General features: G+C 43.7%; 1 protein-coding gene across 40 annotated transcripts in view; it reads left to right on the top strand.

Moving 5' to 3' along the window:
* The window catches only part of MAP2 (microtubule associated protein 2), a 221,696-nt gene that overhangs the window by 141,259 nt on the left and 64,759 nt on the right, over positions 1-15,678 (top strand). For all 40 annotated transcript variants that reach the window (XM_086896042.1, XM_086896038.1, XM_086896041.1 and 37 more), the window contains one exon: positions 9,081-9,366. In XM_086896042.1, coding sequence (XP_086752168.1) covers positions 9,105-9,366 — 262 coding nt within the window. In that variant the 5' untranslated portion in view covers positions 9,081-9,104. The remainder of the gene's footprint in view (positions 1-9,080; positions 9,367-15,678) is intronic.

The raw sequence follows: 15,678 nt of genomic DNA, 5'->3' as shown, positions 1-15,678 counted from the left end.
AATGAGATTTTGTTGTGGGTGTTTTTGCTTAGCAGACAAGTTTGTATCACGTCTGCTGAATGGTCCAGTTTGCCTCACCTGCAAGAAGAGCAGCTCACCTGCAGCTGAAAAGAGCATAGACCTGTCCTAAGTGAAGAACATGCAAGTAATATATTAGCATAATTAATTAATTCCTCACTGCCTTATGTGAGCTGTCATCCATCCTGGAATCTCTTAAGAGATGCAACATCAAATCAACATGTGTTAGCAAGGTCAATGTGAGGAAAACAAACCCTTGAGACTTTCACCCCAGTGTTTTTGTGGGTTACCTTTACCAGCCCCTGTCCAAATGCAAGTGCTGATCAATTATAACTTGAGAGCAAAGGAAGCACATATAGCCGTGTGGTCTGTTTGCAGGGTCTGTGGCAAATACCCAATTTGGCTGGCCCTTCAAAAAACAGGTTTGAAAATGTGAGGGTGAGAATTAGATGATTGTACTGTGTGGTGTATGCTGTAGTCGCTTTCTGTACCTGTGCAATAAATAAGACGATGGTTTGGTCTCAGCTGTTTATAAATACTGAAGGTTATAATGGAAATGGCAGTGGGGAGAGGAACCAAGTATTGAGTATTCATTTCTATTAGCCAGCCAAGGTTTTAGCTGGCCAGACTTAATGGAATGTTGGCAGCATTGATGTCTTTGTATTTCTTGTTGTTCTACCTTGTCTTCCCTAGCCTGCAATAGCTATATCACATTGTCTGCTTCTTCCCTGACTGATGAAGAATTTTCCTCCTTAAACAGTATTTTGAGTACTCTTGTCTTATATAGCCCATCCTCCAGCTAGCTATGGTGTTGTCATGGATCTTCAGCTATCTTCTTACTGAGGTTTGAAGTGACTGTGGTAAGAGGGAAATACGAAAAAAAAATTCTTATTTTGGAGTCAGATTTCCTGGGTGCAATCTGAATCATCTTTTGCCTTCAAAACCACCTCCATAAATGAAAGGTTTCCTCTGTTGTTTTTAGCTTTTTGAAGAATTTTTTTGTATAAATGTGTGTGTGTGTGTATATCTATATCTATATCTATATCTATATCTATATCTATATCTATATCTATATCTATATCTATATCTATATCTATATCTATATATCTATATCTATATCTATATCTATATCTATATCTATATCTATATCTATACCTATATATCTATCTATATCTATCTATATCTATCTATCTATATCTATCTATATCTATCTATCTATCTATCTATCTATCTATCTATCTGTCTATCTATCTATCTATCTAATGTATATTATATATATGTATGTAGTATAAATAAATTATTTTGGTAGGAAAAAGCAGACTGTAAAAGTAAAAATAAGGACTGAGTTATTGAGTGTTTATTTCTTTAAGCCTTCAGTGTATACCTGAAAATCTCTGAAGTGTACCATGAAGAAAGGTTTATTTCCCAGTTAGATTATTGCAGTATTTCAAAGAACAAGGGGGTTAGAAGAGGAAAGCTGTGCAGAGGGTGACAAAGTATTTGAACTGGGAAAGGACCCACTGCTTGGTGTGCCTACCCTGAGCAATCCTGTGTAGCCATCCAGTGAGCTGAATTCCTTGTGAAAAGCTCTAAGAGGCCCATGTCTTTGAATGTTGTCTGATCACCCCCCAGATGACTTCATCTGCCACAGCCCTTGGAACTCGTGCTGTTTGTTTATGGTGGGTTTTAATGCGCCTTCTGCACTGGGGGTGAAAAAGCTGATGTAGCCACAAATGTTGGTGAATCTTTTTCTCTGCCAGAATTGAAGTCAGAGCCTTGGCACAGGTTGTTTAGATGGCTGCTGGCTAAGGGCTGCAGAGCCTCCTGTTTCAGACAAGCCTGCCAACTGAAGTGCACGGTGCCCATTTGAAATTGTGCCTGGTGGAAAAGTCAATGCAGTGTGCCTGACACAGAGATGCTTCCCTGGGAGGAACCCTGTTCTTGTTCAGGTCTTATTTCAATGACTCTTGTGGAAACATAAAGCTCCACTGAGAAATTTGGGAGCTGCCAAGAAACTTCCTGGCTTCCCAGAAGCTCTCCTTCCATCCTTCAATCCCTCCAGCTCCCTTAAGACAGGAGAGATCTTGTCCAGGATTAAGCAGACACTGCCTTCTCTGTTTGCTGATCAGAAGACAGGGCTGTCATGGTGCCTCATCTTAAGATGTGCAGGACTGTATGCAGTTTAACCCAGGGATACTTGTGTTTCTTTGTGTTGGCACCTGCACTAACTGCTATGGCTCCTTTGCTGCTTTTCCCATCCTTATTTTTCACCAAATTTATCGGTAATAACTTCTTGCTGTATTTCATGTTTCAGATATCACTTGTAGTTGTCATGGTGCTGTTGTTATGGTTACCATCTCCTTCACCAGCTAAAATGCCTTTCCTGTATCCTGCAGGAAGCAATTATGGTAGATAGGAGTGTGAGGGTTTGTTGAAAAGGGTTGTTGTTGAATCAAGAAGGGGTGTACAGGGATTCTTTTTATCTAGAAGTGAGCTCTAGTAGATATTTTATTGGTTTTTTTTAGTCACAAGCTGCTAGTACCATGATGTCACCATTTCAAGAGAGAAGGGGACTCAGTTTTACATTCTGGAGTTTGAGCAAGTTGATAAATCTGGTTCCTGATCATGGGAGTGAGGGCAGCCCTCCAAGCTGGGCAAGAATGTCTCAGAGGGGAACACCCAAGAGGAGTCAGCTGAGGTGCTTTTCAGCAGCCCAGAGAAATGAGCACCTTTCCAAGGGAGGAAGGAGTAACAACTGAATGTCTCATTCTTGTACCTGTGCCTGTGTTCTGCATTGGGAAACACCTGCTTGCTACCAGTGGCAATGCACCATGCTGCATCTCATCCCTTCTGTACAGCACCTGGGTGCACCACCTGCCTGAGCAGGGTTTGCAGCTCAGCACAGAGCAGGGCTTGGGCAGGTAAACATTTCTCAAAGTGAGAGCACTCCCCTTTCTTTAGGACCTGGGCAATTTCTGCAGTGGGATAACCCACCCTTCCCACCTGCCTGGCTCCACTGGTGTCCAGCTCAACTGCTGGGAGCTCTGTGAAGGGTTAAAATCTCTGCTGTCACAGGCCTGGACACTGTGCAGGAAGGCTCAGAGGACTTGTCTCTGCTGTGCCAGTGCTGCAAGTCTGATCCACTGCTTTTAAGGCTGCAGCCATCCCTCATTCTCAGCTCTGGCAGACATGGACATCGTGGTTTGTTTTCTTCATCTTCCCACAGAAAGCTTCCTCTGGTCCAGGGATCATCCATTATTTTTTATCTGCTTCATAATCCAAGGTTCAATCAAAAGGATTTTCAAAGAATATGTGGCTATTGACTAACTGTTTGCAGTGTGGAAATGTAAAAGCTTTTAAAACCCACCAATGCTAGTACAAGTGTGAGGAGATGAATGCTGCCTGCATTTTTAAGGGGTGCAAGGTGATAGTCCTGCTCCTGTTGTTGAGAAAGAGGGATCTAGCTGAAAGCTAACAACTCAAGCAGTGGACAAGGAAGAAATAAATCATATTTGTTATAAAATAACAGAGAAATTTGTTCATGATTTATTTGGCTAGAGAGGTAAAGTGGCTCCCATGGAGAGAATGTATAATTCTCTCTAATAATATTCCATATTACTGCAATTACAGCACTTAGACATTTAGCATCAAGTGTAGCTTTGGTTAATTGTTTTGTGGCTTCTGGACCATGACTGTGTGTTCCTCCTAGGAAGCTGACATGGTTCCCATCAGACACCATGAGACTTTCTCCCTATCCCTTGCTGGGTTCTGTCATTCTGTTTGAGCAATGTGAAGCACACCACTCATGTCTGAAAATAATCACATTAATTTGAGAGATGCATGTTAGCTGAAATGCAGGAGTGAAATGGCATCCAAAACTGGCCTTCTTGTTATGTGAATATGTGGAGAGTCCATGAAGACAACAGTGTTGGTAAGGTTTGTGTACTATATACTACAGCCTGAGCTTTTGGTGGTGGCAGGAGGTTATTGGGACTTGTCCATCTAAATTTCCCACCTTCTACCTCTTGTTTCTATTCCAGCCTCCTGATACCTCCCTGCTTTCCTTGGCTCTTCTAGATGTAAGTTGTTAGTAAGTTAAATTTACTGGCAAATTCCATTGGGACCTTTTAAATCACTGTGTCTGGTATTTAATATACAGATCCATCATCTCTGTTGGACAGTTGGTGTGTGGTCATGAAATTTCTTTTGTTGTGTTATTTACTAGTGTAAGTTCAATTGCACGCTATTTATAACTAATTTTGAAGATATCTTAATTTATTCTTTAATTCTTGGTGTCCTTTCTGCAAAAAAATGACGAACATGATGCCCCATTAATTTCTTTTCTCTGAAAGAAATTATCTGGATTTCTTAAATTTCTATTAAAAAAATCTCTTCTAGGCAGTCTAGTTGAGGAGTTTTGGAAGGCCTGGATACCTGAGGTCATTAGCCATATCTGTACACTCCATTCTGCATCTGTGGAGCAATTCCCTCCCTCTCCTGGCTCTGCACTTGGAAGCAGCTGCAACTCAGGGCAACTGAGTCAGTGTTCTGGTGCACCTGAATTAAATTGCCCTCTGGGAAGTAGGATTTGGTCCTGGAGCCATACACAGGGCACATCCCCTCTTCTTCTTCCCACTGTCCTCAGGATCTGGCCATACACCCTGCCAGAGTTTGTTTTTCTTTTTTTAAAGAGTGTCTTGTCTCTCCCTTCAGGAACCTCCAGTGACAATTTTTGCCTGCACTAGAATTGTAGTTCTTCCTCCATATATCCAGGTGGCTGTTTCTTTTAGCTGATAAATTAGCTTCCCTGAAATAAAATATCCTCGTTTCACTCTGAATGGACTCACAGATACAAGGGCAGGTAAAAACACGGCTTGAAGCAGGAAGGCAGGCTGTTTGCAGAAGTCTTCAGTATTGGCCTAATTCTGTTGTCTTAAAAAGTAAGAATCTGTAGAAAATTCATCCGTTTATATGCAAAGGCAGTGTTAATGTAACACTAAGATGATTCTGGACAGCTGGCACAATAGGAAATTTAAATCAGCATTACCTTGAGTTTTGCATATCATGGCCTCATGCTGTATTACTGTGGGTGATTTGCTATGCACAGAGTTCAAAGCACTCAGGCTTGGTTCAAGCCAGCCATGGCAGCGGGAGCTGGTGTCACGTGGAAGAGCTTATGGATTAATAAATATATGTAGAGAGTCTGCAAAAGGAGGAGGCAACTGCAATGTCAGACCACATATCCCCCACGAGATTTGTCCCTCTGTGTTTCAGTATTTTCTGTCTCTGTAAAGTTCCCAAATGGCTGAAAAAGCTGGGAGGGTTCATTTTTATCATCGTTTCTCCTCCAGGTTATTAGTTCAGAAGACAGGATGTCCAGATCCATAATGCTGTCCCCTCAGTGCACTGCCTGAGTTACAACGACATGAACTTAAGGTCTGTGAAGTGTCTCTTCACTGCTGCATCACTGCTGCTGCCAGTGGAGCATGATCTCTCCAGACAAGCAATTGCTTCAGCAGCATCCTCCATGTCACTCTGGACAAGAAAAGCCTTTTTGGGAAGGCTGTGCATGGCCCATGGTTGTGGGTCAGTACCACTGATGTGATCTGTGGTGCTCAACAGCACCTGCTTGATCCCTCTGGGTGGAGGGCACATTTCCCACCCCAGTCTTACACTGTGATTTGCATGTATGGTGACTGTGATCAGAGTTCAGGGTGAGGAGCATCCCAAGGGAGGAGTGTTACCACAGTCCTGTGCTGTGTAGCTAACACAGCCTGTGGCTGTAGCCACAATGGCTCTGGAGGAAGGGGCTGTGCTGGTGAGTCAGTGAAGACAAGGCTGGAACTGTCTGTGAGCTCCACTGCTCCTTCTGCTGTGCTCAAGCACCTGCCTAGGTCACCCCCTCACTACCACTGACCTTAGAGAAAGAGTGAAAACATGCTGTAGGATTGCTGCTGTGTATTCCCTGATAAAGCAGTTCTTTTGTAATGGTTAGCAAAGAAAGGCTCATAAAGATCCAAATCAATTTTAACTAAAGCAACATGACATTTTAGAGGACTGGCTGTGCCTTCTTATCTATGTTTTTCTGAAAGCCTTCATTGCAGCTTATGCAAAGAATAAGAAACTGGTAAAAAGAGGGACTATTTGTATTTCAAAGTACAGTGTTTCCATAGGTTGCCCAAATTATTCTAGGTTTTTTCTTGTTACATAGTTATCACTATTTAAATTCTGCTATATTGTCTGGCCACTCTTGGTATTTCTGTCATTATTTACATTACCTGATTAATTTAATTCCATTGTATGCTAATGAAATGAAAGAAAAACAACTCACTTGATGGTAGAAAACACACCTGTGTATTCTGGGTTTGAACCCAAGCTGTGGATGAATCACAGCACACCGCAGATAGTCATTGCTAAATTGCTGAGTACAAAGATGCATTGTGTGACTCACTTGCTGTTTCTCTCTACCATTATAAAGCCTGAGAGCACTTGATGAATAACAGAGAGGCAAGAATGAATTCATCCATGCTTTACTCTGTAACCATCTTTTAAAAGTACTGAGCCAAATTCTGCCTCCAGATACACGCAGCTCGCATTGAAGTCTGCCCACTGTATTTATTTTTAAAGATAAAAGCACTTTTGTTATTTTCACTGGGGGCTTCTGTGACACAGTCCATTGTGAAGATGTGAATATCCTTCCTCAAGAGCTTCAAGTGAAGCAGGGAGTGTCTGCCTGGAACCAGGAAGAGGATATTTCAGGGATAATAGCTACCAAACTGCGGAACTGTGGAATACAACTATTACATTTGTCCCAGTGATTTTCAGAGCCACATTCCCCACACTTGGCTCTTTCATAACCCTCCCCGTCCTGCTGTGCCTCTGGGCTCCTCTCGTGGCTGACCCAGGGGCTGAACTGGTGAAGCTGGTGGGCAGGTTCATCCTGCTTTGGGTTTTGCTCTCAGCTTCCAAGCACACTGGGTTGGTGAGGGAAGTGTTGAGTTAGGGCTTGGGCTTTTTCTCTGGTTGTTTTTTTCTGAGATTTTTGTGTTTTTTTCCTGAGCTTCCCCAGGGGACATAAATGATAATTATCTCTCTTTTTTCCCCCCCCAGAACAGGTTTGTTCTGTCCTCATATCTCAAACGTTGGTGGCTTTGAATGTGTACTGCTCATTTATGTAAAAAGGAAGACATTTGTCCCATGGCCTCATGTTTTAGAAAGGCTCTGATCAGAAAATGTTCTCTAGAATCATGCAATAAACAGATCTAGAGGCAGAGGTCTATTTTTTTTTTTTTGGTTTGTAGGAGTGGTTATTTTCCTGTCTTGGGCTGTTCTTCTTAATGACACCATCAGCTCTCCTGGTATGATGTGAGATGGCTGCTTTAAAGTTCTGTCTGTACGTGCAGAACGTCTCCCTGTTGAGTCTCCCATTAGGGTGAAGGAGGTGGGGAAGGCAAAGGGATCTGGAGTGTGTTTTCTCTTCTCTTCTTGTGGTTGACTGCCACACATCTCCTTCCTTTGTGATAATGCCCATCCCATCATTTTCATTCCAGTTTAAAGCAATACCTGGGCTTCAAGTTTCAGTGGATCCTTCAGTCTTTATGCAGTCAGGTACCTCCAGGGAATCCAGGGAATGATGCTGGGTCAGGGTGAGAGCAGGCAGAGCACTTTCTATAACATTATTTCACCATGGGGCAAAAGAATTTTTAGTCCTTTTTGATATGGAACTCCAGTTTGAGTCACATATTGTGAATGAAATGTAATTTTGTGATGCAACATGTTTTTTAAAAAATCTAAAGAAGCTCTGAAAGCCATCATTATTAAGTTATAATGTCTGATCAGAAAGAGGGCAAATTATCAATTATGAGTGATTATCTGGCAAATAGCCTTTTCTTGTGCTTAGAGGTTTTCTTCAAACTGACCTGACATTATGGAAACTAGTTTCTTCTTCTGTTTTGTTTTTTGTTAAATGTCTGCAGAATATATGCACTATCCAGTGTGTGCTGCCTTTTCCAGACTGCTCAGCCCCTGTGATATGTGGCTGGTTGACTGCATTCAGCTCACTGCTTTTATGTGTTTTTCTCCCAGGGTAAAAAAGAGGTGGCAAGTGCTTTTGGAAAAGGCCTGCTGCTTTCCATTTTGAAGTAGCTAGCTCAGGACAGGTCGTCTTCTCCTCTCCAGAGGCTACTGTGTCATCAAATCATCATTATGATTTATTGCCTTCCTAGGTTTACATATTGAGGAACTACTGCTGCATTTATCTGTGAGGACTAGCCAAGCACTATGGCTTATGCAGTGGCTTTTTTCCTTGGCTTGGACAAATGAGAGCTAACTAATAGGAGTGAAATGTGTGTGAAGTAGCAAATAATGATTAGTTTTATTTCTGTACAAGTACTGATAGTCAAAAGATAATGCAAATGCTTGTGTGAGAAACAAACTGTTCCCCATGGACTGTATTGGACGAAAGGGTTGGAGAAATGTGTGTGAATGTTCACATAACAGCAAATGAGAGGGGATTTAACTGGAATCAAACAGCATGGGTGTTCAGGAAGCCAGTGTGCATTCCCAGACTTGCTTCTGTCATGACAAGTAGCAGATTGCACGTGCTGGAGAGGCCACGTCACCTTGTGCTTCTGTGCCTAACAAGCACCCCCTTGGTGGAACTGCAGCAGCAGCTTCAACTTGTAGCAGTAGTGGCATTCTTCCTTTATTGCCCTGGGAGCAGGTTGTGGCACTGTGACGACAGATTCATCTCTTGTTAATTGGGTTGATGTTTTAACTGTAATTAATGCGTTAAAATCAGATTAATGAACGGGCAGCCATCAAGAAAATGGTGCTGATAATTGCAAGGCATGTGAGAGTCAGGGAGGACTTGACCCATAATTTTTCCTGCTGGTGGTTTGTGTTGGGTTTAAATCAGTTCACTCACAGCTAGGACAAGCACACAGATATACATCTTTCCTGTGCCAGACTTGAATTTACCAGCAGCAGTGGTGGTGACATGCTTGTGCTGACGCTCACAGTCACCCATTTGGAACTGATCTCTCCTGCTCATGTCGTTACAGGCCAAGCGGTGAAGGCAAGGAGCCATGGCCGAGGATAGGAAAGACGAAGCCAAGGCCCCACACTGGACTTCAGGTCAGCTAACAGAGGCTTCCTCACACCCACATTCACCTGAAATTAAGGATCAGGGTGGCGCGAGTGCCGGACTGGTCAGAAGTGCCAATGGATTTCCGTACCAAGAGATTGAGGAGCTGAGGCTGGGCAGCCACGAGCAGCCAGGGACGTATGCTCAGACCAAAGAGAATGGCATCAACGGAGAGCTGTCATCAGGGAACAGGGAGACTGCAGGTAATGCACCTCGATGCCCTGCTGCAGAACCTTGGGTGTTTCTCCAAGAGGAAATGTTAGGTGGAGTCAAGCGTGCCATGGGGCATGGGGGAGATGACATGAGGGTGTGTGTGCTTTGGAAGGGCACTAGCTCTTCACAGCAAGGGCTGCATCTTCACCCAGGCTTACACAGATGACACGTGCTTAGGATTCTGGGCACTGCTCTGAGAAGGCTTCAGGAAAGGCCTTCTTCATAAATAAGTCATGGTTACCCATCAGAGATGTGGCAACTGCTACAGAGCAGCTGCTCGGGTCCTCTGGCTGCAAGGGAGTAGGAAACTGCCCAGCTGTCTTGCATGGATGGCTCATGCATTTGTGTGTGCAAGAAGGATGGATTCTCCTGTTATTGCTCACAAGAAACAAGACCTTCTTGAAACCATGTACTATTTGCAAAATAATGCATTGCTCATTCTGGCTGGGAACACCACGATTCAGTATCAGTGTTTATTCATCCTTGCCCAGCCATATTTTCACTGGAAGCTCACTGGGACTTAGTCTATTTGTAAACTATGTAAGGTTTTTAGAATTCAGCTTGTTATTTGCAGAAAAAAAAGGAGAGTGTGACTGTGTCAAAATGAAATATGCAAAGCAAGTTTCCTGTTTTAGAAGTAAATGCTAATTATCTTTGTGCAGAGTTCCCACTCCAAACCCCAAAAGCACAGTGCAAGAAGGATTTCTCTTGTATAGACACAACTGCCCTTGATGCATCCATTCATGCATGCTAAAGAGATCTTTCTAACAATGTTTTTCTGGCTGTTGACAGCATTTGGAGATGCTATCCATAATTTCTCAGCAGCTGGAGAATTTTAAGGCTCCTTGACCATACAGTCATTTCATAAGCAATTGTGTTGGAAATTGAGATCTCTACTAAAAGTAAATGTGCTTATATTTTAAGTCTCTTACTGCAAATTTGCTTTCAAATTTTGGCCAAGTTGAAAGAAATGGTGTGTGAGCTTTCAGGTGAACACAGTGTTGATGACTGGGGAGATGATAATGAGGTCTTGTCTTTTTTGCTGTAACCCAGGTTTATTCTGTGTTTAGTCAGGAGATAAGCAGGAGTTCTTAGCAGTGAGGAGTCTGAGTGCATTTCTCATCTTTGCCACAGATTTGTCACCCCATGTTGGACAATTCCCCCAAACGTATGGAAAAATGGGGTTAACTTTACAGGATGAAGAGGAATTTCCTATCCTTAGAAAGGAAGGAGAGAAATGCTTTTCTCAGGCTCTCTCAAGCTCAGATTCTGGGTGCTGGTCAGAGAGAGATGCAAATGTTTAACTGAGTTTGCAGCTAATGGGTGACAGGAGAAAGGAAACCACTGCTGGCCATCAACAGGCATTATAGTAGTGCCTTTTCATGTTGGTTTTTGAGGCAAGTGGTTAAAAGCAGAGCTAGACAAAATGAGGAAGCTTGTTCTAGGGCATGCAGTAGTGCTGGGGACACACATTTGCTGAGGCAACAAGATTACTCTTGATCCAGGTGAAGTTTGCTTCAGACACCACTTTGTGGCCTCATTTCCTCCTCTTCCCTGCAGTTTTCTCACTGTCTGCTCAGATTCTTTAAGATCTCTGGTGTGGAGACTTACTGTCAATATGTACAGCTTTTGTTTGGGAGTCTTATTATAGCTTATCTCATGACATCTTTGTCCTTGAGCCCTGGAAAAGTTCTAGAACTGCTTGCCTTCATGCCTGAATTCCTAGCTCTCTGTAAACTTGTGCACTGCACAAGCAGGCACTGGCTAAGCCCACATTTAATTGGTGAAATGTAAACCTTTGTAGAATACTTAAGATGCATTTATTTCAATATTTTTTCTCTTTTTGAAGGAGAAACCAGTTAGCGATTTACTATAGTGATAGAAAAGGACCAGAGTGGGTATTGCCACTTCATACTAGTATTTACTAGCTGGATGTGCTTAATGCAATGTGGGACAGGACTTCTAGATTTTTGGTGTTCAATTCAGAATTTGATCTTGAAATCAAGGATTGTTATTCACAACAAAATTTAGTCATCTTTGCTGCGTTTGTCTGCTTGCAAATTGTAATTTCAGTGGGGTATTGCATCAAGTAGGGTTTTTAAATGCCACTCTGATACACACAATTATCAATAATATGAATCATTTAATTATTTGTAGTAGCTTACTGATTCCAAACATCTGAGGAGAAAATGATCAGGAAGCCAAGGTCGATGGAGATAATTAATCCAAGCTGTAGGTTTGAGTAGATTTACAGGGATTTTCTTTTCTCTGGTACAAGTCCAGCACTATAACCTAGGAAAAACTTTGGCTTCTCAGCTTTCATGTTGAAGTTTGTAAATCCCCAGCAACTGCAACAACCTTATGTGCATCAGAGCACTAGTTTAAACAGAGATGTCCCAGGCAGCTGTCCATCACCCAATCCCTGGTGCATTTTGAGGTGTTTCCCCTTAGAAAGGGCTGCTGCATCTGACTGACCCAGGAGCTGGGATTTAGCCACAAAATGTCCCTCTCCTAGGGAAAGGCGTTCTGTAGCTGGGAATTGACCCTTCAAGGCACAGCAGAGCAGCAGGACACCCATTTGCAGGGCTTGTGTTGTAAAATCAGAGGGCCATGTGTTAAGGGAAAAGTTAGGATGAGGCCACCGTGACAAAGTCACCTTATACCAGCACTGATGCAGAGGCAAGGGATGGTAATGGGGGAGGAAGTAACAGTTCTTCCTGAAATGCATCCAATCCATCACTACAAGTGACACTTTTAGATTTGCACAGTTGAAATTTGTCTTTGTGTATATATGTCTCTCTCTCTCTCTCTCAGTGTCTAAGAGTTACTGAATCTGACCTCAATTTTTGGAATCCTCTGAATCTGGCTGTTGTATTGCCTTTGATTGATCTGTCTCAGCATCGTGCTGGTAATGGCTGAATTATGGAGACACATCAATGCCCTCCTTTCAAACAGACCGATGGGAATGTGGGAGAGTGCAGAGAGCTGTGGGCAGGGCAGCCTCAGGGCCTGATCCGGCAGCCACCCGAGTCAAAGGCAGATGTGTGCAAGAGAACAGGCTGGTTTTTTGGCATAGCCCACAGGAAGCTATTAGAGGTGTGATATAATTTGGGTGGTAAAGCCCCTATTTCTTTTTGTACGCATTTTGTGGATATAAATTCGTGTATGTACTTGGGCTACCCCTTGCAGACCAGCTGAGCCCTGTGCTTCTGCCAGACACAAATCCCACGCTGTTCTGGAGGTGCTCCTGAAGACACCTTGCCTTTGGTGCAGTCTGCAGCATCCCACAGCCTGAGACCACCGAGTTTTGATGTGCTCCCCCTGCTTCATGCTCCATGTCCCTTCTCACTTGCACACGCAGAGCATCTTTGGTGGAGACCATGGAATTATTAGGAGTGGATAATGAGATCTGTAGGTTTTGTCAAGCCAAACATTTTAATGTCATGTGAAATCTGTGATGCAAAGGGACATGATAGCATAATCCTCAGGAACTCCCTCTGAAGTAGGCTGACAAGGAAAGCTTTGTATTGGACCCAGTGGTAGAGCACAGGATGTGCCTGACTTGCAGTGAAACACAGGAGTGGCAGCCTTTTCTTTGCTCACTGGGAAGTTCTGGTCAGCTGACTGGGAAGAAGCTGTGAGGAGGACTACAGATGTGCCTCAGCATTCTCTGGGAACCAGCAATTCAACATCATCCATCCATGTGGGGTGCAAAGGGACTGTGGTAAACTGCAGCACACAGCAGTGACTGCCCTGGCATGGCACAGCAATCCCACTACAGGCTGGGCACTTTTGGCTCTGGGGTCATGAGGAAGGTGGGTGAGAGGCAGCCCATGACAGATCCGTGAGAGAGGCTGGGGGAATGCAGACACTGGTGTATGTCAGTCTGTAAGTGAAGCAGAAAGAGGGAGCCCCAGACATGTGAAGAGGAATGAAGAAGTGGCAGTGTTGATCTGAGGGAGGAGTAAGGGGCTGAGGAATGTGGGGAGACAGACTCAGCAGCAGGAGAGCAGGTGAGATGGAGGCTAGGAGGGAGCAAGGCAGGGGTGGGAAGAGGAAAAAGGAATATTGTAAGATAAGCTAAGGACAATAGAAAAAGGTCCAATTTTATCTGCTGATCTAGAGACAAACCAGCTTTTGTGTGATGGCAGATTCTACCCCAGAAAGGAGGGGATTCAGACAGCAGGAAACAACTGAAAACTGGGAAGGGACAAGCCACGTTGCAATTTGGAATGTAATTTATCCTAATTCAGCCCTTTGTTTCAGGCTTTATAAAGCTTGACTAAATGGGTGTCTGGAACAGACTTATCCCTCTGACCATCTACTGTTTAAAAAAAACAAGCATATTTCTATAAGGTGCAGGGAATGCAAGCCTGAAAGACTGCCCTGTCATAGCAAGTGGAGCTTGAGCAGAGTCCCTTTAGGTTAGTTATAAAAAAAACCCCAAAAACCAAAACCATGTTGAAGGCAGGAATTGTGATTGTTTCAGCCTCCAGCTGTGTGTCCAGGAAACAGTCTGTATCCCATTGTCTTCCATAACCTTGCCTTGTAGTAGCCAGTCTCCAGGTAAAGAGGATCTTGTTCACAGCCCTTGTCAGCACAGCCCTGTTGGAAAATCACCATGGTGTTTGGTTATGTGGGCTGAGAGCCCCTCTTGACTAGTCCTGGAGGTGTGATGGAGCAGAATGGCAGCTCCGTGTTTGGGGTCACTAAATGCAGCAGCCTCTCCAGGCTGAAATGCACTGGGAGTCATGGCCTGGTCCCATGGTGTGCTAGTGGTTTGTCCCCTCCTCTAGTGACATCTTGTTTAATCTCCTTTTCCTTTCTCTCTCTCTTGCTATACAAGTGGTGATGTCTGACAGCACTGGCAGTAGACATATAAAGAGTCCTTTGTATGGAGGCATTTTTGGTCTTTCCAACAGGACTGCTCTTCTTTTCATTTGGCTGTTTGTACTGACTGTCCTGCTGCTGCCCAAGTCCTTGTGGAGCTAGTAAACCTCCCCCAAAAAGCTCCCTGAATGCCTGTTTCCCAAAGGAGCCTCCCAGCCTTGTTGTCAGATGTGCATTTTCAGCAAGCGGCATGTCTTGAGCAATGCAGACAAAATGCACAGAAGGATGTAAAGTCAGTGACATTCAGAGCTGAATGTGACTGCTGGGTTTGTCCCATTTCTGTTATTTAATTTACAGAGCTGGAAGAAGGTATCTTACTATGTCATTGATGGCTCCCATGGGAAAGAAGCTGTTAATTAGGCATTTTGATCTCCCTCCCTTTGCCCAGGAAATGTGACAGTAATTACTGTACACCATCATCTCTGCCAATTTAGATACAGACAAACATACTAGGCATCTGAAACTTTTCTTCTCTGTTAAGTGTAGTACAAGTGTCATTTTCTGGGACACATTATTGGAATATTATAGATGTATTCAAAATATGTTGCTGAAGACAGTGTAGGTGGGTGCAACAGAACCCCTCTGGGGCACTTGTAGAAAATGCTGGGAGTTTTACTATTCTCTGTTAACCTTGCTGTAAAGGTCCTTCTCAGTTGTTCTCCTGCAGAGGACCAGGAGTAAAGGCACAGAAATTCCATCTTTTCACATTCCCTACCCACAGCTATCTTCTCCCTTACTCTAAAATAGTCAAAACTACTATGTAGGCCAGTCTCTGTCGGTTTTTCTGTGGCTGGTCCTATCAGTCAATCCAGTAATACATCATTTTTTTGTCCATTCACAATCTCTCTAGGAGGCTGGCTCTGCCCCTCCACCTCCTCTTAGGGCTTCAGAAATCAGTCAGTGATTGACATGTGTCGGTAGGAGCTGGAGAGTCTGGCACAGTTGTGGGCAGAATGCAGAAATTACTGTCTGAAAGGGAGCAGGGTGAGGTTACCTGGTGTACAGGTGCTGTTGGTTCCCATGGCTGGGACTCAGTCATGTAGAGAACATCAGCCATCAGTCTCTTGTATCCCTAAGCTCCTCTGGGAATGTGTGGCTCAGATTTGCTTCTGAAAACCGTGTCTCAAAGCAGCTGCTGTAACAATGTTAGAGCCAACCTCTGCATCATGCCACATCAGCGCTGCATTTGGCCAAGAGAAGGCATCAGCAGCCATTTCCTTTGGGCTCCCTGTTGGTGTTTCAATTCACTTTGGTATTTCCTTGTTACAATACAAGCATTGCAGAAGCAGCTGTGCTTCCTTAAGAAGTGAGAGCAGAGAGCCTGTGAGCATGTTGGCTTGGCAACCAGCACGCACTTGATGCTGTCAGTGCTCCCAGAAAGCATAATCTATAACCTCGGAGATGTAACAAGG

The sequence above is a fragment of the Cyanistes caeruleus genome, chromosome 7 (genome assembly GCF_971803275.1).
Source record: "Cyanistes caeruleus chromosome 7, bCyaCae1.hap1.1, whole genome shotgun sequence".
Taxonomy (NCBI): domain Eukaryota; kingdom Metazoa; phylum Chordata; class Aves; order Passeriformes; family Paridae; genus Cyanistes; species Cyanistes caeruleus.
Note: the sequence above shows the minus strand (reverse complement) of the source record. Positions and strands in the feature narration are given on the sequence as shown.